This window comes from Felis catus, chromosome C1, assembly GCF_018350175.1.
Source record: "Felis catus isolate Fca126 chromosome C1, F.catus_Fca126_mat1.0, whole genome shotgun sequence".
Taxonomy (NCBI): domain Eukaryota; kingdom Metazoa; phylum Chordata; class Mammalia; order Carnivora; family Felidae; genus Felis; species Felis catus.
Genome location: NC_058375.1, coordinates 128,991,254 through 129,015,516, shown reverse-complemented (window position 1 = coordinate 129,015,516; position 24,263 = coordinate 128,991,254). Strand labels below are relative to the sequence as shown.

The window sequence follows — 24,263 nt, the reverse complement described above, 5'->3', positions numbered from 1 at the left end:
GATTTATTCTTAAGGTTTTGGTGCCTGCTACCTAAGGTTAGTAGTGGCTAATTCTAGCAGATGACAAAATAAATGAAAAAGAAGAAAGGGGATACTAAAAAACCTCATTAACAGCTGGTCATGCCAATCTATTAATAGTAATCACGTATGTCTCTGGCTAAGATAATTTATTGTATAACACCTTCTGTCATTACAAAAGTATCCTTTATTATGGAGGGAGGGACTAAATTACATAAGTGAATACAATCTTCTTTGATACAGAGATGATATAGAATATTCTTGCTTCATTCTTCTCCCTTATTCTGCTTGCTTTGCTCCCATTGCCCTGAGAACACCTGTTCTCCCCACTACCCTCAAATAAATCACTTCAACAAGAATCCCGATCTCAGACTGTGTTTCAGACACAATTATTAATACTCTCAGTTCATAAGTTGAAGCTCAGAGAAGTTATATATATACAAAACTTTTTTTTTCTTCAAAATCACGCAGCTAGCAGGATTGGAACAAAGGTCTATTTTATTCCAAAAGCATGTGCTTTCCCAGGATCTCATCTGGTCCAAATCAGGTGTCAGGTGCTACAGTGTAATTGTTAGGACACTTAGACAAGTCTGAGATGTGTACTTAGGCCTACCCTCTACAATAAATGTGCTACCTGCGTTCATACATTTCATATTTTCCTTTAGTGAAAAGTAATTAAAATTATAGTATTAACACCTTCCACTCTGATAGCTCTTTATTTGCTTTTGAGTACTTGTCACTAAATTTCTGAAAGCAGTGGAAACTTACTACATTGTCTAAAATGTTCAGTTGATTTCATAGGGCTCTTTATACTGCCATCTACTACTTAATTCTCTTAACAAATATCACTTAGAGGCATATGGTTGGCTCATTTGGTAATACATATGATTCCTGATGTCAGGGATGTGAGTTCAAGCCCCATAGGTGGTGTGAAGTCTACTTAAAAAGTGAAAACAAATATTGCTTAGATTTTTTTATCCAAATTTAAGTGTAAATATTGTTTTAAATATACACTCTGGTGGACATGGATTTGGGGTCAAGGTTCTTTATTTTTTAAAAATTTTTTTAATGTTTACTTACTTTTGAGAGAGAAGAGACAGAGAGCAGAAGAGGAGCAGAGAGACAGGGAGACACAGAATCCAAAGCAGGCTCCAGGCTCTGAGCTGTGAGCATAGAGCCCGACGTGGGGCTCAAACTCACAAGCTGTGAGATCATGATCTGAGCTGAAGCTGGATGCTTAACCAACTGGGCCACCCAGGCACCCAAAGGATCAGTGTTATTTTCTAGTATAACAACATGAGTAAAAATGTTGGTCCCCATCTGAAACTTAAAGACTGATATTCGGCCTATGTTTGGCATTGTTATAAATGGAAGATAAACAGTTCTGCATTCAGAGCTATGGTGCAAGGGTTTCCCCTACAGAGGGATTGCTTGGCCTATCTGGAAATTGCTTCAGGCACCCATGTACCTGTCATCCTAGAGAACGCTCAACTTAGGTAAGATATAAATTCCAGAAGATTTTCACAGTAAAGCAGACTAGTCCAAGCCATGACCATCTATCTGGGAGTGAGGTATGCTAAGCCAGAACCACAGGTTTAGAGATCAAGAGAAGACCATGGTATCATGGATTGCAGTAGGCTTTCCAAGAATAGAAGATTAGGCACCTTTGGTATTGCTTGGCTATAAAGAGCTCCAGACTTCTCTGTTAATGCGTTCTAGCCATCTATCTTTAGTTCTACTCTCAATAATCACATTTAAGTCCCATTAAAAGCTAACAAAATTTGATGGACCACTGTAAGAACTTACATACAGCAGAAATACTCCAATAGGAAGTTCCCCATGTGACACAAGAAGAGAAGGGCAGAGAGAGTGATTTTAGCCATCCTGCAGCTACTCTCTGTTAGAGTCACACATTTCCTGTCAGTAATATTAGCTCCCTGCAGCTATATTCCAATTAGACAAACCAGATAATATGCAACAATGTTGATGATGAAACCAGTCAATATTTACGAGGCTGAAAATTCAGAGGGACTTCTTAAAGCCCTTGCTGCCCCTTTGTGTTCTTTAAAATTTTTTTTAATGTTCATTTATTTTTGAGAGACAGAGCATGAGCAGGGGAGACGCAGAATCCGAAGCAGGCTTCAGGTTCTCAGCTGTCAGCACAGAGCCCAACATGTGGCTCAAACCCACAGACTGTGAGATCATGACCTGAGCCAAAGTCAGATGCTTATGCAACTGAGCCACCCAGGCACCCCTGCCCTTTGTGTTCTAATCTGAGATCCATTTCCTCTGCTTATTTTTAAATATATGTATATATTAGGAGAATTTTTATAAAGTGATATAGCACCCAACACAGGGCCATATACACAACGTGAACATTTACAAGTACGGTGTCAGAGGCAAAGGGGCAAAATGGGGCTTTGGAGACACCTGAACATGGGTTCAAATCTTTCCTCCATAATAAGCTGCATGACCTTGAGCAGATTATTTAGCTGCTTATCACCTCACCTGTAAAGTTATACCTGTCCTTTATAGTACTGTTGTCCGGGCGCCTGGGTGGCGCAGTCGGTTAAGCGTCCGACTTCAGCCAGGTCACGATCTCGCGGTCCGTGAGTTCGAGCCCCGCGTCGGGCTCTGGGCTGATGGCTCGGAGCCTGGAGCCTGTTTCCGATTCTGTGTCTCCCTCTCTCTCTGCCCCTCCCCCCGTTCATGCTCTGTCTCTCTCTGTCCCAAAAATAAATAAACGTTGAAAAAAAAATTAAAAAAAAAAAGTTTATAGTACTGTTGTAAAAGTTACGAAAACACTCCTGGCTCCAGTAATTGTGCCACTGAACAATACATGTTAAAAATGAAATGTTCTAACATTTCATCCATTTACAGATAAATAGTATGAGTTATGCAAAGACTAGTTCAAAGTCCTCTGACTTGCCATTAGAAGACCCAACTTGAAAACCTAGATCGTCTGGTTTCTTGTCTGGTCTTTGGTTTTCCGCATTCTATAATTTTATAATTTAGCTTATTATTCTCTTGTCATAGGAACTAATTACTTGATATAATTTTCAATTGTTATAGCAATTGGACTGTGTCTGCTCAAGGATACCACACTGATCACATATTATACAGATACTAAAAATGAAGGTTACCAGCTTACCTTTGCTTAAAAGAAAAAAAAATGCTGGAAATCACAAAGTTGTGGTACTTTGGAGTTAACACAAAATTATTATTTTTTCATTATAGGGAAGAGTTGACAGAAAAATTATATGCCATTTGGGAGATACAAAGTCAGGCTGGATTGCATAAAATAGAAAATATAAACTCATATACATTGAATTAAAAATATGAAATAGGAAAAAATCAGTTTGAGATTAATAATACTCTTAGAATGTTATTGGTTAAATAATAAATAATTCATGAAATGCTAAATTTAGGGAGTTCTACATTCCACTGAACTGATGAAAATTCAACAAAGAACATGACTAATCCAAATATTAAGCTATTCTATTACAAGCTTTGATCTTTGAAATCTACCTAAAAAGATCCCTTAGTGGAAGCTTAGAATCAGTCTCTGTCTAAGGTGAAATAAATTGGATTCGAACTGTTCTGACCTTGAAATCTTTAACACAATTAGAAAGTATATGCCAAGCATCAGGTGTACATTAAAGAGATAATCCAGACACTTGGAAAAGAGAGAAAGAGCTCATTTGAAAATCTCTCCCCAGATCAATGTAGTTCTGCGGGTTTGACAGTGAAGTGTGGCTCACGGGGAAGCATCTAGGACATCTAGCACACCAGCATTTGCCTGGCAGCCAGCGAATTCAGAAACTGAGACAACTGTGTGAACTTCTTATAAAGCAGTCAGCCGAGAGCCACAGGTGCTGGAGTCAGACTCCCATGCAACTTGCTTGCCCACTTTAATGTGACTAAATAAACTATCTCCTCTCGTGACTTGTGCCCCATTGCCACCACCAGTAGGAAAAAAGGAAAGAAGCTAACAAAAGACAGCTACTGGTGTGCTGTCTCAGAAGAGACAAGGCACAGATGCTTTTCAATGATAGTTTCCAACCTCTTCAGCTCCAGAAGAGCTTATTGCTTATTGCTCTTAGGCTGTGCTGTGCGAGGATCAAGGCATGATCTAAATACACGATTCTCTCATTTTGGAAACACTTAGTCTCTGCTTGTGGCAGGGGTGGGTGATGATCAGGGAACAGTGGTGCCCTAAGTGGAATCAGGGAGAAGTTTGGGGGCTGAGGGGTATAATGCAACCACAAAGGCGGTTTCAGCACCATCCTGAGGGTGGGTGCTTAAAAATTCAAGGGCCATGTATCCTAGTCTTCTTTGTACTGATCAATTTATTTATTTATTTTTTTAAGATCGAAATCAGGCACAAATTAGAAAAATGCTTATTTTTAGGTTTTTGTTTGTGGGTCCTGACATCGAGGCTGGAATATAACAGGTAGTCAAAAAATGCTTGTGTGAAATTGAAGAGCAGCCTACTAAAGAAAATACCAGTTATAAGAGCTATGGCACCTTGTCATTCAATTTTGACATAGATATTGGCTCTTCAGTGGCCTTTCTTCCCTCATCCCTCACTCCCTTGCAAAACACTTGTTCTACTTATTCTCCATCACATGATCTGTTTTGATTTCATCACTGGTTTCATCCTGACCATCTGTTATTTTTGTGTTTATTTCCTTGTTTACTTGCTGTGTGTCTTGTTATCACCATCCAGTTTTTCACTGGATTCAGTGGGACTTTGAATGTCAGGGGTCTTTGCCTGGGATCTTATGTGTCCCATACACAGCGTAGCTTCAGCTTTTGGGAGAATGCCTGAAGCTCAGAAAGCATCCAGTGAGTATATACGTAAATCATAGAAATACACTTCTACAGTCCTGCCTTCAAGAACAGACATCTAAATAGCATGGTCACCATATAATTTATTTTTCACATTGTCACTGTTGACAATGAAAGAGGACGCTGTTAAGTGCCAGGATAATAGGTATAAACTTTACAAATCCTTGTTGAATACGTAAAGGAACAATGGAATACATTCATATTTAGATCACTGGAGGGTTTGACAGATATCAGGATTATGGAATAATTTTTTTAAAGGTATTATTATTACATCTGACAATTCAGGAGATCAAGACATCTAAAGGTCAAGAAAGGATTTCCAGGAAGTCATGCTAATGGAGTTTTAGAAACTACCTAGTGGTGATTTGTAACCAGTGCTATATTGAATATCAATGGATACTATTTAGATGACTTCCAAGTGCTTTATGCAAGTTGATTTCTCCCAAGTAGTTAACATTCCTTCCCTTAATCCCACTGGTACCTTAGTTCACACAATTACTTCCTTAGGAAACCTTTGATTGTTTCTCTTTGTTTATTATTCTCTGGCTTAGAAAAGGTGAATTTAAGTTCAAACTCTAATAGCCTAGAATTCTCCAATAGTGGGATTCAGATTTGGAAATGGTTTTTCATTTGTTTGTTTTTGTCTTCCTAATAGACAACCAGGGTCTGGGGAGTCCACAGCACTAACAGAACTGCTTGAAAAATTAAAGTAATACTTTAATGCTAAACTTACAAATAGGGGTCTTATTTGTCAAGGTAGTATATTAGCACGACACGGAGATCTGTCATGTTTCCCTGACTTGGTACAGTGGCAGAATTAGGACTGCCAGACAAAAATAATAATGAACGGATCTGATTCCTTTGCATTGAATACGTTCTAAGGTAATGTACCTAAGACATATGCATTTAGTTAGAGGGCCAGGAAACCAGCCACTGGCAGGGGGTTGGCTGCCTTTGGGCTTGTGATCCAGTCTGCAGGCTCTTCCACTTCCAGCTTTCTTCTATGATCCAGAGCCACCTGGGCAATGACAGATATTAACTGAAATTCCTCTGATGTGCGACCTATTGTGCTCATAGGAACTGAGGGGATTCACACATGAAGAACCCAAACGGCGTTTGGCCCCTCAGACGTGCAGACATTGCAAGTGATTTGACACATGCAAGTTAAGAGTAGTAGGAGGCAGTAGTGCAGTGATGGTAAGATGCTCCACACTCAGGGATGTGACTGAAATATACTGTATTAGAGCATAGAGAGCCTATGCACCAGTGGAGGGTGATGGGACTAGAGAGGCAGGCACAGGTGAGATCCCATAGGTCTTTGTGGACCATGCTTGCAATATAGGACCTCATCCTTTCTCTACTTTTCCATGCTACCCTTTACCACCATAAGAGTCACCCCTCCCAGAGACCCATGAGGACAAGACTGCAGTGCTTATAGCTGTAGAATAACCAGGCTGAGTCACTGCTGGACAGAGGAGCAACCAGTTGTTCTGACTAAATACATCATTAATGTGAAAAACATCTCTCATTTGTATGTCTTCAGCGAACTCATCAACATACAATATTACCTATTTGCTTGTTTACTGTCTCTTGTCGCTCAGTTGCATTGTAAACTCCATGAGAAGAGGGCAAGTATCTACCTCCCCCCAGTGCTGCAATCCCCAGCACAGTGAACAAGAACTGGCACATGGGTATTTGTTTAATGAATAAATTACTCTTTAGTCAATAGGAAAACAATTGTTGAAATTTGCATTTTTTGAGAGAGAGAAAGTGCACTCGTGCACACACACCGACCCACCCACCCATGTGAGTGGGGGAGGGGCAGAGAAAGGGAGATCCAGAATCTGAAGCAGGCTCCGGGCTCTGAGCTGTTAGCACAGAGCCCGATGCCGGGCTCGAACTCACAGACTATGAGATCATGACCTGAGCCGAAGTTGGACACCTAACTGACTGAGCCACTCAGGCACCCCAGGAGCAGATTCCACACCCATTGCAAAGTCTGATGTGGGGCTTGATCTCACAACCCTTGAGATCATGACCTGAGCCTAAATCAAGAGTCAGCTGCTTAAGGAACTGAGTCATGCAGGCATCCCTCAAATTTGCAATTAAAAAATTTTTTTTAAAATATTTATTTATTTTTGAAAGAGAGACAGAGCATGAGCAGGGGAGGGGCAGAGACAGAGGGGGAGACACAGAATCCGAAGCAGGCTCCAGGCTCCAAGCTGTCAGCACAGAACCTGACATGGGACTAGAACCCATGAACTATGAGATCATGACCTGAGCTGAAGTCGGACACTCAACAGACTGAGCCACCCAGGCACCCCACAAATTTGCAATTTTAAAATACACTTATACTGTGACCATAATGTGATTTTGAATGGGGTGAAAGGATGAGAAATGAGATTGGGAGACAGAGTGACTAAGTCTATACGATAATCCTTAAAAGATCCTAAGTAGTGTCCGATGACCCTCTCTACTCTTGGCAGCTAAGAAGATGGAGACAGAAATTAACATAAAATAAACACCTATTATGTGTCAACTACTGTGTTAGGTGTTCATATACTTCATATCATTTAATTCTCAAACCAAAAACACCTCCAGTGTGCATAAATTCCATTTTATAAAGAAGCTGAGATTCAGAAAGATTAAGTAATCTGCCTAAATAGCTGCAATTTGAACCTAGATTTACCCAACTTTCAAGTGGATGCCCAGTTGGAAACTACACCATGCAGCTGATCAGAATATTTGAGGAAAAGCAGGTCAGTCACTGAAATATTGGGTTTAAGATTTGCCATTTGCTTTCCTGAGGTTCTTTACAGGCTCTCAACTGTGTGGAAAATGGCATGTTATTATTGGGCATTTGGACTCCCACGTTTTCATTGTGAGTGATGCTCTTTGCAGAAGTAGTTTTCAATTTCCTTAGTCACATTTTCCTAATACAAATCCCAGCTACTGTTTTTTGCTCTACCCTCTCCAAAATCTGACAGCTCAGTTCACAGATGAGCCCCTTTTCCAGGCTGCACCCTGCCACAGTTACTCAGACAATCCCAACTGAGGCAGAGAATTATCGGCAACGCCAGCGCACTCATTTCAGAGTAGCTCAGAAATTAGCCTATGTACTACTGCCAGTGGGCCAGCCACAGAACTTCTAGGAATCTGTTCCCAAGTATTTCTGTTTGACAGTCAGATGCAGGTCTTGGTGTACCCTCCTCCCATCTTGATTCCATGATTCCTGCAACTTGCAATTCTTCCCCTCATCTCCTCTGCTTAGTGCCTAATCATACAACAAGATTTTTCCCTAGGACCCTAGTCTAATTTTCTGACATTTACCTTGTGAGAAATTAAAATTCTTTTTCAGGACTAGAGTCCTATCCTAAACCACAGGTCTGTGCTTTCCCATTATGCTCTTGTTGTGCTCTCTTCCATGGACAATGTCTTGGTCCCTACTTTGGCCCAGTGCTGGTGTGCCCTCTATATAGCCGTTTGTCTAGCTCCTGAGTATCAGTTGCCCTTCAGTCCTTGCCATTGCATATCATTTGCTCACCGGCATCCTAGGAACTTGTGGTCATGATTTCTATCTGTTCACCACAGATGTAATACACCTTTTTCTCTATAGCGTAACACTGTTGCTAAGAATAACTGGCCATCTAGAGAATACATTTGCTGCTCAACCATCTTGCACTGAACTGGGAACATGGGACTAAATTTTGTATAATATAGATGATGGAAGGATGTGTGCTACTTCCAAACTGGCTCATAAAAACCTGCACAGAGCCAACTGGATGGCACCATTTGGCTAATATTGGTTGTATTAAAGTGGTAGATTCTCCATCAACTTGTGTCCTTGATTGACTTTTTAAAGTGCAAGCAACACCTCCTTTTATGTGAGTGGCAAATTAGTCTCCAGTCAGGATATTAAGCGATTGTGATTTGGGGGTTTGCCCAACACAGGAGTCAGCTATACTTACATAGTACATATTTCTTCCAAAAACCAGGGAGGCCAACATTTTTTTGGGTTGGTTGAGCTTATGACCTTCTGAACGAACACTGTCCCACTGGTCTAGCAGCTTCTCTGGTGTCTGCCACTGTTACCAAGTCAGTTTTGCAACCTCTGCCTAGAAGTAAAGGACTCATACAAGACCAAGTTCTATATCTCTTTCCCTCTGGGTCAGCCTCATGTTGCCTCCAACTGGTCAACATGCCTTATTATCATTTGTCAATTTATGGCGTACAGAAAGGTATTTATTTTTTCCTTTTTTTTAAAGTTTATTTATTTGTTTTGAGAGTGGGGGCGGGGGAGAGATATGCAGACAGAGATGCAGAGAGACAATCCCAAGCAGGCTCCACACTGTCAGCGTAGAGCCCAATGCAGGGCTCAATCTCACAAACCATGAGATCATGACCTGAGCCGAAATTAAGAGTCAGACGCTTAACTGACTGAGCCACCCAGGCACCCCCAGAAAGACATTTAAAAACAAAACTGTCTGGGTGTGCCTGGGTGGCTCAGTGGGTTGAGCATCAACTTTGGCTCAGGTCATGATCTTGCAGTTCATGGGTTAGAGCCTGGTATCAGGCTCTGTGCTGACAGCTCAGAGTCTAGAGCCTGCTTCAGATTCTGTGTCTCCCTCCCTCTCTGTCCCTCCCCTACTCGTGCTCTGTCTCTCTCTCAAAAATAAAAACATTTAAAAAAATTTTTAAAAGCCAAACTGTTTACTGGAAACAAACATAGGGAAACCAAGTACCTCCATGGCCACAAGTCTTTGAACATTCTGTCCAAGCTGTCCACCCTGAGAGCTGACAGTTGACTACACATTCCACCAGGCAGTGAATGCTCATTCTCTGGGGCTTCTCCAAGTTACGCTGTAGATGGAAATAAAGTATGATTTTATTGAAGAATCATATCACTGTCAAAATAAATCACTATCCTTTCATGGGAAAGACTATTCTATGCCCTTTATGCTACAATAATAATCTTTCTACATCTTTGCAGGGAAAAATATCCTCTCTTATAGAAATTGGTGGGAGTCACAGAAAATGGTTGTCCTTACATCACAAATGAGAAATATATTGGCCCAAATTTATTTTTATGAGATCCACAACTCTAGAATAGACCTGCAATTAGTGTTCTGGGAGAGTAGGCAGTTAGATGCCACAGAAATCTGTCCTTGCTTAGCAAACACAGAATCAGGAGGATGCCTCAGATTTAAATTCAGGTACCTTGCACTTCCGGGTGGGTCAACAGCACAGAGAGAGCTCAAAATTAACAGCTATCTAGGCTAAAAAAATAATAAGGATAAAAACAAAATCAACAACTATGCTCATTAAAAAGATCAATTAGGTTGAAAACATAACCATACTCTTAATCATGGGAAAAGTTGGTGCTTTGGTTTATTTCTCTCTTGTCGTCTCTGAAACCAGCATCTAGGCAAAATCTATTGCTTTTTGAAATGGCCAAGCTAGAAGAGATCTTAGTGAGAGAATAAATCATCTAAGAGACACTGAAAGAATAATGAAAAATTCCACTACAGAAATCATACACCATGTGCTTATTTAGGAAAACTCTGACATTGAACACATGTTAAATGTTAGCAATGTCCACACCAAATTAAAATTAATGATTTTAGCATGATTACGTGCTGCATGGGCAAAAGAGAAATTACCATATAGGATCTATGATCCATTTGAGATGTATGGATATTCCAGATAGGTTAATAGTTTGGGACTTCTTTAATATTCTTTAAATATTTAACTTACAGTATTTGGAAACTGATTTTTCTATTAATGAATAGTTCATATCTTACTTTGTATCAAAAGAAAAAAATTATTACACATGCCAAATGTAACATTTTCAACTTATTTGGAGTTGCTGCAGATTGGCCATTTATTTTTCCTGCAGACTTCTACAGAGGCAGATTCAATGAAATGTTAAAATAAATCGCTGACACATGGTGGACAGAACTTTGCCCCATATTGGCCAGTTTTACAGTTTCACCAAATGGGATGTTCATCAGATGGCCTGGTCTCAAAGTGGTTGTGTGTCTATGGCTATACTGTTAGTTAAGAGAGCCATGTTTTAATACTTGATAGGATGACAGGTGAGCAAAGTTTGGTTTTGATTCTAATTTCACTTGTGGACTCCACCTATCTTAGGAGAAATGGTACCAATTTTCATTAGCCAATTTGTGAGGGAAGCTCCTGTGGAAATATGAGTTCACTGACCCTGTGTTTTCAATTTCCAAAGTTTGGAATTTTCAATTCTAAAAACTATGTTGGTGATTCTTCTAGTGTGACAGCATATGGTCATTCTTATTTCTATTAAACTGTCCCCATAGTGATTTTCACTTTGACATTGGGGAGGAAATGCAACTTACTTGGAACAGCTTTGACTACAGCGTTTGTCCAAACTATACAGTTCATCACAGGAAAAAAAAGCAACAGTAACATTACAAAAATTCAGAACTCACTAACTGGCACTTTGTAGGGAGGCATTTTAACTTAGATTGAGAAGAAAAGTACAACTGTGCTATTTATCTAGCAAGGCTTTGCTAAGCAAATTAGGAGTATATTCTAATAGCAAGTGTCAGTGTTCGTCTTATGTGCAAGGCACAGTGTTTATCATACATGCAAATGAATCACCTGCCTAATACAGAATCATATCTAAATATCATAGTCACCTGATATGAATAGTTTGTTAGCATGTACATCTATATAAGTTCTGGAAGTAATACAAATAATTGTTTAATCAACCCATTTCCTCAGTCAGTGCAAAATAACCTCTCCTGGTCATTTTGACTAAGTTCAAACTAGTGAGGTATAACTGTGCTACACCAGTTACAACTGAGCCCTAGTTTGGCGAGAAGGAATCAGAGTTTGTCATTTATACCAAGCGTCAAGACGGTAGACTAATATTACAAACAAACAAACAAAAAACAACAACAACAACAAACCAAACCAAAACCAAAACCAACAAAAAAGCCAAAGCCCCTAGCGTGAGATACAAATACAAACCAATTACCTGCTCACACTGGTCCATGCCAACTGGCTTGCCATCGCTGCGTACACAGCTCAGAAGGCGGGTCCTGATACCTTGTCCGCAGGTGGCATTTTCATTCAGCTGGCATGTGCTCCACTCTACAGGTATAGGATCACCACACTGAGTTTCAGAATTATGGTCATGTGAGCAAAATACAACAAACCTTTGATTATTTGCATTGGTGAGGCAGGATAGCATATACATAATCCCCAAATAACTTCCAGGTGGCTTTAAAAAGCCATGCAATTCTTTTACTGCAAAACAAGTAAACAACCAAATCAAAGTGAGTTACCTTCCTAAGTGTGCTTTCTAAAAGTAAAAAGACAGATGGTTTGTTGGAGACCGTGTCACTGTTGTGCTGAAGAGGAAAGGAAAGACACCAACAAGGATGGTAAAGGAAAACTAGTTTCAAATCATCTGTTTGCTGGGGGATAACTGATACAAAAGGAACCCAGAGATGATGCTATTGCTTAGTGTAACCCGAAACTATTTTCAAGGAACAAATCCAGTCATCTAAACCATTTGGTAAAGTTGGTACAGTGGAGCTTAAGTGTCTTAAGACACTTGCCTGAGAAAGGAAAGAGAGGTACCTCAGAACTACATGAATGTTACAGAAAATCTAATTTTTTTTCAAATTATTGTCTCAGGAGAGAAGGTTTTATTTATTCATTCATTCATTTATTTAATTTTTTTTTAATTACTTTTGAGAGAGAGAGGCAGAGTGTGAGCAGCGGAGGGGCAGAGAGAGGGGGAGACACAGAATCCGAAGCAAACTCCAGGTGCTGAGCTGTCAGCACAGAACGCAATGCAGGGCTCGAGCCCACAAACTGTGAGATCATGACCTGAGCCGAAGTCAGATGCTCAACCGACTGAGCCACCCAGGTGCCCCCAGGAGAGAAGGTTTTAAAGATCTGGATAGTTGCATTGCAAACTAGACAACTGGGAGTCTGAATAAATTATGCCATAATTAATCTGATTCTTAAAAAAAACAAAAACAAAAACAAAAACCAACTCTTACTTTTGGTGTGATTAGAAAGAATGGTCTTTGATGATATACATCAAGAACCTCATTAAGGACACTTCCCATATTTGATAAATGACCTACGTATGAGTTTAACGGGAATAGTAAACCAATGCATAGTAAAATCAGTATTTTAAAGACATGCTCTCTCTTCCAGTAAAGCAAATTTCACTTATTTCTGAAAAATTACTATAAAAATCAAGGATCTGAAGCACCTTTAACTAAAGAAAGAGGGCAAATACATTAAGTCATCTTTCACCAATAAAGACAATCAGGCTGCCCCACCCCACCCCCCAGAATTCATTATGAAGTTTTCTATGTGAGAAATATCATAGTGCCACCATGACCTCAGTGGGGAATTTGTTTCAGAAGAGACTATTACTTTGCCTCAGCAGGCCTGTGGTGGTTTGGCTGTCAGTACTGAATTCAGTGCCGAGACTTAACATGGTTCCACATTTTGTGGCATTTTGCATGTCTGCTCCTTTTGGGAATGGCAGGCAGCAAATCAATGTAACTAAACAGTCTGTGGTATGAGACACAGGAGAATCCTGAGCAGTGGCTGAAAAATGAGGCGGAGGGATTCCCAGTGCCTCTAAAGTATCCCTGTCCACTCAGAAGTACAATTTATCCTATTGAGACCCATTGAGCAAGTACACCACAAGCTTGAATTTCTTGAAATAAAAAAGGCCATGAAAGAGCTAAATTCTATGACAGCATGACTACGTTCTTCCCTAAGTGGTAAATTATCCCCTGCTGTGTATTTTTGTTATTGTGGTTATCATGGCTTAATTCAGCTCTTTTCTGAAACTTTGCCAAGTCTTTTGAAGCATCTCGGCATTTGGAGATTCCAGGTGGCCTTGCTGAAGCTACATGCCAAGTGCGGGCATTTCTTTCTGTGAAGGGACACTGGAAACGTCAAAGCCTCGGCCTTGCGTGCAATACACTCTCACATTCTACTGTCAGTCCTGAATCCCAAGAATGAAGACACACACACACACACACACACACACACACACATTCTCCCATTAGTCAATGTTCAGGGAAAATAGAATGGCTGTGGGTTTCAACCGTACCTGTTAGATTGTACTGGAACTGGAAGCAATTTTCATTGAGGAGGCAAGGCCGCACTTGCGAGTCTTCAGCACATGACCTTGAATTCAGTGAGGGCCTTAGCAGGTGGCGGGTTCTTCTCTGTGTTGAGTGGGGATCACAGGACTGTGAAAATCAAAGAGCAGACAGAGTTAGAATGGACCCATAGTTAGGTGGCAAATCATGTATGGTTATCTGTGTACATGTAAGCACTTGTGTAACAACTACAGGGAAGAGACAACTGAGAGTGTTAAATATAATACTGAGAAAATAAAACTATTTTGTAATTCACTATAAATTGGTATTTTGTTTGGTTTTTTGCACCTGACAACTCCTTTTCTAGGTTATGGTGAAGGCTACATTTCTGTCTTCCACGTGGAATTAGGCACATAGAGACTATTTTCTTCAATTAAACACACTCTGTACTCAAATAGCCTGCCACATAGCAAGAGATAAAATGCATTCTTGAATGTTTCAATGGATGAGAAAAGGAAGACAATGTCCCCGTGCCCTCAGATAGCCCAACAGAAATAACCATGCAGAAAATCTTAATGAGAAAATAATTGTTAAGACCCTGGAACAGGTATATACAGAGAATTATAAAATCAAGATTGCCAATACACCAGAACTTCCCTCATATTTGGGAGGCTGTCTGATCCACAGGGGATGAGCCACTACACGTCATACTGCCCTTTAAACAAAATGAGTGTAAAAATGTGACCTCCTGCAAATATCACTTTGCCCATGGGTCCTCTTACAGCCTCAAGTCATATAATGACCTTGAGTCAGTAAATCCGCCTGTCACATTTCATCCAACTTTTCTAGCCATGGTGAACCTTCAAGTTCCACCTACTGGAATCATCTTTCAACTGTCTAAAATCCTATCCTTTCCCTTCAGAACACTAATCGAGGCTTCATCATTGATACTTTTCAATAAAGATAAATTATTTTCCTCCTCCCTGAGCAAATTTCCCCCCATGCTCAGGAATTACTCTATAGGATTTGTTTCTGAACATATATACATACACATATACTTCTACACTATACCTGCCCTTATAATAATGCCATGATTTCTTTATTCCCTTGGCTCCTTCCTTTCTTTATAAACTGCTTGAAGCCATGATACATTATGGTTTCTACTTCCCATATCAATCTCTAAAAATCTTGTTCAATAAATACCATTAAATATGGTCACAACAACACAATTCAAACCCCCAAATCTGAAGAGGCACATAGATGCCTAAACCATAAGAGAAATAAAAGTCTCTGAATTAAGGTTACCAAATCATCATTTCTATATTGGATATTTTAATTATTTTTATTCCTTTTACTTTTTCAGATATTATAGCAAGAACACAACCTATAAACTGAATCTTGGCTATTAATCAAAATGATAAGGTTGGATTACACTGAACTATGCAGAAAAATGATACAAAATTTTATTTTTACTTATTTTTAATTTTTTTTAAGGTTTATTTTTGAGAGAGCACGAGTGGGCGGGGGGAGGGAGGGGAGAGAGAGAGGGAAACACAGAATCCGAAGCAGGCTCCAGGCTCTGAGCTGTCAACACAGAGCCCGATGCAGGGCTGTAATTCACAAGCTATGAGATCATGACCTGAGCCAAAGTCAGATACTTAACTGACTGAGCCCCCCAGGCACCCCACCTTTCTTCTAATTTTAAATGTTTGGAGCCATTGAAACACACTTTTTTATCCATGTAACTTTCTAGTTGGATGATCTGTCAATACTTTTAAACTAATTTTACATTTTAATTATATCGAATTATCTCTAAATGATAAAGAAGGGCCATCAAAACCAGGTAATTATACTTAATTATCAGCAAGTGAATCCCATGATAAATGTTTACCAATAATTTATTACTAGTTCACCAATTAATTTGATTGTTTGTTCTCATAAGAAGGAATAAGAAGTTAAATGATTTGTCAATGAAAGAAAAATGAAGGTATCTAGGTAGATACCCCTGATTTGTGTTTTACCGATTTTCTACCTTCTAAAAAAATCAATGTTGGAACCAAATGAATAAGTGTTAGAACTTATGTACCTGTTTAGTCTACACCATCAAATAAAGCAAACGAGATAATAACACACACACAAATTATGTCACCTTGAACAATTTACTTATGTACGATAGATCTTTGCTTATTTAAACTTGGGTGAGAAAAGTGGATCGGGGCATGGTGTAATTTGATGATATTTAAGAATTTTCTCCCTCAGAGCTCACAGTGTATCAATCTTTAGTTAGGTGGGATGTGGTTTTGAAATATTCAGTTAAGCCTAACCCATAATTCATAATCATGTACTCTTCCGTAATTACTTTCTAGAAATTAATATATTGAAAACCAACGCTGCGTCTAACTCTCCTACTAATTCTCTATCCATAGAAACAGACAACGGGGAAGGTATGGGTGAGGGGAATCCACAAACACAATCCAACCTAACCTTAGGCAATATTTTTATGTTCCACTTAAAAAGAAAAACTGCCCTGGCACTGCTAAGAAGTGATAGGTACGTTAGTGTTCTCTCCTTATTTCTTTCTATTAGCTATTTATAGGAAGGTTATGAAATAATGACTTAGTCACAAGGGAGCTGGAAGTAGGGCTCAGAAAAAAAGAATGGTAAAGGAGGCTTATGTCTGGATGATTTCTTTATTGGACCAAGACTCCTCAAATACAAACCTGAATCTCCTCTCCTCTAGAGTATTTATGCAATGACATATTGTTGGTTTCCTAAACGAAGTTGAGAAAGGGATGTGTGGATAACTAACCCAAAGTCAACTTTGGGCCAGTTTTATTGTAAAGATCAAGGTTATATAGCTAAAGTTTACTTGCTAGGGAAAAAGATGACCAGTAAGAACCAGTTAGTCTCTAGTAAATAAGCCCCCTTTATGAGACTGGATTTTCTAACTTATTACCTTTGAAAACCAGCACTTATCTTAAAGTTCAATACTTCCTTATGACATTGTGCTTTCCCACCTTTTGTTCTCTCTAGTAATAGGGCCTTTACCCTTGGGCCTGACCTGAATATTTGTATTCATCTGTCAAAATTAAATCAGATATCCTATGGGAGAGCCACCAATGACTCCCTTGCGCCCATAAAAATGGAATAATCTCATTTTTTAAACATTTCCACTGTATATGTACATGTATCAATGTGTGTGCATTCTTTCCCATGGACTATTTGAAAAGAGTCCATATCTTAATTTTCTTGGACACTGAAAAGCTTTTTCTATGGCTGGAATAAAGAAGGTAAATAATAAATATTTGTTGTATAGGATACTTTGGTTCTTCCTGGGCAATAATACTGGGTATTTGTAAGCTGCCATTAGAAGACAAACTGGACTATGATCATATTTCCTGAATGTAAGGATTCCACAAAGATTTGCATATCTGATAAGAAGAGAATGTAATCTTCTAATTATCATACATTTTCCAGAAAATCTAGTTGACATTTCCTAAAATAATAGCATCTCTCATTAATAAAACATATCAGTAAATGAGTTTTGATTCACCACATAAAGGATGACCATTAATTCAGGTATTTTAAAGAAATCCAGATAAAAATGTATAATTTGATATTTTTCTAACACCTAATTATTTTTTAAGTTTATTAATTATTTTTTTTTTGAGAGAGAGACAGTGTGAGCAGGGAAGGAAAGAGATAGAGGGAGAGAGATGATCCCAAGCAGGCTCCTACTGTCAGAGCAGAGCAACACAGGGCTTGAACTCAGGAAGCGTGACACCATGACCAGAGCCAAAATCAGGAGTCAAGACGCTTAACTGATTGAGCTACGTAGGCATCCAACACTTAATTATTAACAAACACAATTTGAAAAAACTTCACTTAAATCCAGGTACTTGTAAACTTAAGTAACTCAGTATATTTCTTATGTGGAGATGAGCAGGAGCAAAGTCTAGCCTTGTCAACTCCCACCAGAGACAGAAAAATGAACGTTTTTATTCTGGTACAGGCTTTATCTGATTATTGTGAGATGGTTTCTCCCTCATTTTGTTGATTAGCCCTACTGACAGTAGCTCTGCTGTTTCTTTCCATCTCTCTCATGAGGCAGAACTGGATATATAATGCTTTTAACTTAAGTTTTCTTATTTGGAAAAATGGGGTAAAACAATTCGCAAAATACCCCTGCAATGCTTTGTAAGGAGATTTTTAATGAAATTAAATCCTGATCCTCTTTCCCCACGTCCTCACCAACATTTGTTTGTGTTTTTGATTTCAGCCCTTCTGCAGGTGTGAAGTGATACTACATTGTGACTTTGATTTGCATTTCCCTGATGATTAGTGATGTTGAGCATTTTTGTGTGTCTTTTGGCCATTTGTATGTGTTCTTTGGAAAAATGTTTAGGTCTTCTGCCCATTTTTAAATTGTATTTTTTTTTTTTTTGGTGTTGAATTGTATAAGTCCCTTATATATTTTGAATATTAACCCTTATCAGATATATTGTTTGCAAATATCTTCCCTCTTTAGTAGGTCATCTTTTTGTTTTATTGATGGTTTCCTTCACTGTGCAAAAGCTTTTTACTTTGGTATAGTCCCAGTAGCTTAATTTTGTTTTTGTTTTTGTGATGAGCACAGAGTAATGTATAGAATTGTTGAATCACTATATTATACACTTGAAACTGATATAACACTGTATGTTAATTATACTGGAATTAAAAAAAAATAAACTCTGATTCTCAAAGGTCGAGAAGACCTCTACAGGAGAAAAATCTGGGCCTGAAGAATTGTTATTTATGCCTCTCATGCTTAAAAATATTCCCAAAGATTCTGAGAAGATGGTTACAGAAGTGAAAAAAAATCTTTGGATATTCCAGTGCAAGAAGAGCAAAGACAGAGACATATGGGAAAATGAAATTATGTGATGAATTATGTGATGTGATTAATACGAAATTAAGTGATGAGTTATCTCCATAAACAAACTATGAACATATGGGGACCAGTGACTGAAGTTATAGGACCTGTGTGACATCAGCATCCAATAGGGGAAAGCAAAAGGTACAATGAGGCATCTGCCATACACAAGAACACCAAAATGGAAAACTAAACCTGAGCATAGTAGGATTTTGTACATTCCAGAAGCAGGTGGCTAGAAAGGGGTTCATGGAGAGATTTTGGGCATTGATGTATTAACAAGCCAAAACACCCTTCCAAAATAGTTCCCTGCACTGAAGAGAAGTGGATGAGAAGAGTTTCCTAAGGGAGCAAAATAGGGAAACTACCAATAAAGGAAAAGAAAGGACCAATAAACAAAGAGGGAAGGAAACAGGATCCAGTAAATCTCACATAGTAAGTTGCTGTAGTTCCGAACACTAAAAACAAAAGAGGGAAAGAATGAACGTGCCCTGGACCATGAAAATGAAATTAGAAAAAAGCAATCCTCAAATACACTCCCCCCCCAAAAGTTCACAAAACTTGATTTCACACACAAAAAAATAAGCAAAGAAAATGATCAAATTCAAATCCCAAACAACAGTATTATGAAAAAAAGGTAATAAAGGTCAAAATAGTGTCCCCATAGATAAGAAAGTACAGTAGAAAGACATGCATGAAAAACAAACATGCATGCAAACTACTACTTCAAAGGAAACAAATAAGAATTTCAAAACTGGCACAGATATGAAAGAACAACATAAATAAGAATTAGACACAGACCTTTAGTGACAGAACTCAGTAAATAGAAACAAAAGAAAAAGCATTTTCAGAAATGAAGATGAAACTAGGAGAAATACAAGAATAAAAAAATACCATTTTGGGACACCTGATCGGCTTAATTGATTAAACATCCAACTTTGGCTCAGGTCATGATCTCATAGTTCGAGCCCCACGTGGGGCTCTGTGCTGACAGTTTGGAGCCTGGTGCCTGCTTTGGATTCTGTCTCTCTTGCTCTCTTTCTCTCTGCCCCTCCCCTGCTTGTGCTCTCTCTCTCTCAAAAATAAATAAACATTAAAAAAATTATCATTTTTTTTGTCCAAGAAAAAAAAGTGGAGAAAAATGAGATAAAAGAACATAGAGATAAAAGAACAAGAGATAAAATAATTTGAGAAAAACTAGCAATTAGAAAAGCGAGGCAATACAGATGCCACATGCATATAAGATTTTATGAAGAAGAAAACCTAAACAACAAAGCAGAACTGAAGAAGATTCAAAAAAAACTTAAAAAAAAAAGACTCAACTACTTATTGAAAAGGTATCTCAGAATAACTAATACTGAGACATATCCTGGTAAAAGTATTAAGCTTTAAAGAAAAAGAAGGAAATATTCTATGAGTATCTGGACAAGACTACCAGATGGTTTATAAAGGAAATAAAATCAAACTGGTCATGAGACTTTTTGACAGGAAAACATACCAGCTATTTGAAAGATGCACAAAGAAAACAAAGAAACACACAAAAATGATTCAAGGATTTTAGATTCAGCAAAGCTGATTTTAAATTAAAAGACAATGCATAAACTGTTAACAACATGCAAGAACTCAAGGAATAGTGTTTCCAGGAGTCGTAACTTAGGAATTTAGGGGACACTGAAGTTTAGACAACCAAAAGGGCTGAGATGACATTAATTTAAAGACTTGTGGTGAGTCAACTTTACATGTAAAATTTATAAGATATAGATAAAATTCAAACGTAAAAACAAATGAGAAGAACCTTTGAAAAAAAATGAACATTTTAAACTACTTGTGTTGGTAGCTGGAATATTGTTATTCTGGGAATGTTTTCTGTTACATGGATCAAAGCAAATGTGTAATTACGATATACTTTTCTTTTATTGCCAATGTCCTTGAAAAAGTGGATTCTCAGAATAGAAAAAAGGAGATATATATTTAATGGAGAATTTAAATGAACTCCTATAGTTCATCAGTATGAACCCCTGAAGTTTTTCATTTTCAAAATAAATGAAATAATCGCATGTATTTCTAACCTCTACCACTGAAGTGGCTTTGGGACACTTAATGAGTTTAATGAGATTAATGAATGTAAGCTTTCTGAATTATTAGAGCTGTGGATTTTGCAAGTGCAGTGAACTCTTATTAATGTATTTTGCACAGCTAAAAAATTGCATGCAAAAAGGAATGTTTACTATGACATAATAGCAAAACTGATCAGAAATGAAAATACCGTAAACTAAAGTTACTAGTCAGTCAGAAGGGGCAGAAGTTGGATTCCTGGGCCCTACAGTGATGGGTTCTGTTTCTCTCTGTACTTTACCCCACAATTGAGGGGTCGAACAAGACATACAATCCTATGTATAGGAGAATAACCTCTATAGCTTTTGTTTGTCCTTTGAGATATTAAAAGGGTAATAAGAGTAGAGACCGAACCATAATCTGGATGCCTAAAACCCCCAATAGCAACAGGTAACATTTTAGAGTATAAACACATGCCTAGCACTGTGGTAGACATTCCATGAGGATTAGCTCAAAAAGCCTTTCAACCTGCTACCGATCTAGGTGTATTTTAATATCCTTATTTTTACAGATGATGAAATTAAAATCCACAGAATGTAACAACATAGTAGGTGCTCAAGCCAGGAGAGGGCTAATTTACTCTTCAGTATCTTCAACTGTTCTGCTACTGTAAAGTAGTGGTACTTGTGGAGTAGGTTGAGGTGGGGACAGTGGGTACAACAATGTCTAAGAGAGTTGTTTAGTGACTGTGGTTATTGTGACTGCCATTTATTTTAACCTGGAAAGCATTTAGTATGTACAGTAGTCATTAGAAATGGAAAAAGAGAGAGAGACAACAGACACAAGGAACTTTATAAACTAAGCCAAAAGCAAAGTAAGTCACAGTCTGAGGTGTGGGGGAGTCAATGTAGGGATGGGGCAGTGAACAAGACTTACTGCCAGCCTTTGAGGAGACCACAGTTCATAAAAGATGCTCATAGGCTAGGGACTGACTCATCGTATTTAGAGAGTTAATTGGAAAGAGGAGGGCCACATGTCTCAGTGTAATGAAACTGACAAGAGCAGGGGCAAAAGCTATCATATCATCAACATGAAATAACGTTCCTGGTAAAGCTTTACTGCCCTAATGCGAGGAGGAAGTTGGGATGACACATAAATATCTGGGGATTTTTGCTTAGCTAAGATGTTTGGGTAAAGATTTTATAATAGTCCGGGACATCCCCACGTAGTCCTTCTGCTTGGTATTTTATGACACTAAGGAGTTGTGAAGGTACAAATTTATAATCCAATCAGAGGCCTTGTAACAAATGAATGATGTATGTCCCATCCAATCACTATTTATATATTGTAAATGGTATACCGTGTTCATATTATTATTGGGGCTTGGGAATGAAGAAAGAATGACCAAACAGAGCCCAAAATAAAGGCCTACATTCTTCAAAAACGTCCAAGTCATGAAAGAAAGAGACTGAAGAGACCAAAGGGATAGAATCAGTAAATGCTTATGGTCTGGATCCTGTAATCAAAGGGCTATAAATGCTAGAAAAGGAATTACTGGGACCATTGAGAATTTGGGAATATGGCCAAAAGATTAGTTGCAAGTACTGCCGATGATAAATTTCCTGAATTTGTTAACTATGCTGTGATTATGTTAGAGAATATCCTTATGCTTAGGAAACACATACTGAATGGCCAATAGTAAGGGAATAAAGGGCATGTTGCCTTCAACACATGCTCAAATGGTTCACAAAAAAGACCGTATAAATACACACACACACACACCATTATTTTTTCACATATATGTATATATGTGTGTTCATGTGGAGAGGGAAAGAGGTGCATGTCTGTGTGTATGAGGCAGGGAAAGATAAAGTATATGAGGCAAACTTAAAACCTGATGGTGTGAATTTTCTGTAAATTTGAAATTATTTGGAATTTTTTTTTCAATAGCAGAATTATAAATGGCACTGGCACACTGATATTTAGGAAGTGCTTGTGAAAAAAAATATAAATAAAACACGAAGTCATAAGTAACTATATACCACCTAGAGGATCCCTAGGGGACAACTGCTATGTGAACTGAGGGCAAACAAACCCTTATCTTCAAACTCTCTGTCCTTCCCCTTGCCCCACCCCCGACCCCTCCGGTCCTTCTCTTCTTTAATTTCCCTATGATGCTTATTTCTTTTTCTTCACTCTAAGCCTCATCCACTCAAGAAACAAATTTAAAAACCAAGCCAAAATTAGCAATAAACTGCAGTTGGGTTCCTGGTGTGCGTTGGACCCCAGGACGCTGTCTGTAATGAGAATGTCAGGACAGAGTGTTGTGTCTGCCAGCAGTGCAAGAGTGCTGAGCCCCTCTTCCGACCTCCGAAGACTAAAAGAGAGTCAGTTTTGTGATATCTGTTTTAATGTCTGTACCCCATCTAATCCCAGTCCCCACCATAAATCAGAGGGGCTAAACAATGCACCTAGAATGAGTCTAAGATCTCACTCTCTACTTTTGCCTAACCTTTCCCTCCAAAGATCCTTGGGTCTCTTTCCTCTCAGGAGAATCTTATCATTTTTTAGCCAAAACCACTTGATCCACCAGAAGAAGAAGAGTGTTATTAAAATTCTATACGTGGGGCTAACAATACAGAGTACACCCACATGGGAAGCTGATCTAGGCTCTTTCTTTATAGGCACCTCATTGCTCTAGGCTTTTGCTCACACGGAATGTTTTCTTTCCTGTTTTTTTTTTCCTCCCTCCGTCACTCCTCTACTCCACTTTGCCTAACTAATTATTACTCATCTGAGGTTTCCAGATGTATATTTTCTGCCTAGAAAACTTCACAGATTCTTCCAGCTGTGAAAAAGTAGGCCAATATATGCTGACATGACAACTTTTGTTTTTTCTCTTTTAACGGCTACTACTCTGTTGAAATTGATTAGAAATATTTTGCATTCCTCTTTAGACTGTAGCTTGCTTGAGGGATCATTATATCCCAATGTCTAACAGCATTCATCACCTAGGAGGCACTTAATGTTAGTCCAATAAAGAGTATTTACAATTTATTTTTGTACTTACATGCTAGAAACTGTGCTAAATTATTTACATGTATTATTCTTACTATAACTTCTAAGTTATGCATAATTATTTTAATTTTCCTGATTTATTCAGGTTAAATAGCTTTCTCAAAGTGCCAGTCCTAAGAAGAGAAACAGGAAGGAAAGAGAATACAATGTATTTGGGTTTTTAAAAAATCTCAAATTTATTTCCTATAAACGTTTACTCAACACTTTTGTATACTTAGCATTTGCCTTTC

The 24,263-nt window shown here is 38.4% G+C and overlaps 1 protein-coding gene across 8 annotated transcripts in view; it reads right to left on the bottom strand.

The window, feature by feature from the left end:
* THSD7B (thrombospondin type 1 domain containing 7B) overlaps positions 1–24,263 on the bottom strand; it is a 1,583,202-nt gene that overhangs the window by 30,035 nt on the left and 1,528,904 nt on the right. For all 8 annotated transcript variants that reach the window (XM_045033714.1, XM_045033716.1, XM_045033715.1 and 5 more), the window contains 3 exons: positions 13,997–14,138; positions 11,885–12,000; positions 9,612–9,729 (listed from right to left, as the gene is read on the bottom strand). In XM_045033714.1, the coding sequence (XP_044889649.1) occupies positions 9,612–9,729; positions 11,885–12,000; positions 13,997–14,138 (376 nt within the window). The remainder of the gene's footprint in view (positions 1–9,611; positions 9,730–11,884; positions 12,001–13,996; positions 14,139–24,263) is intronic.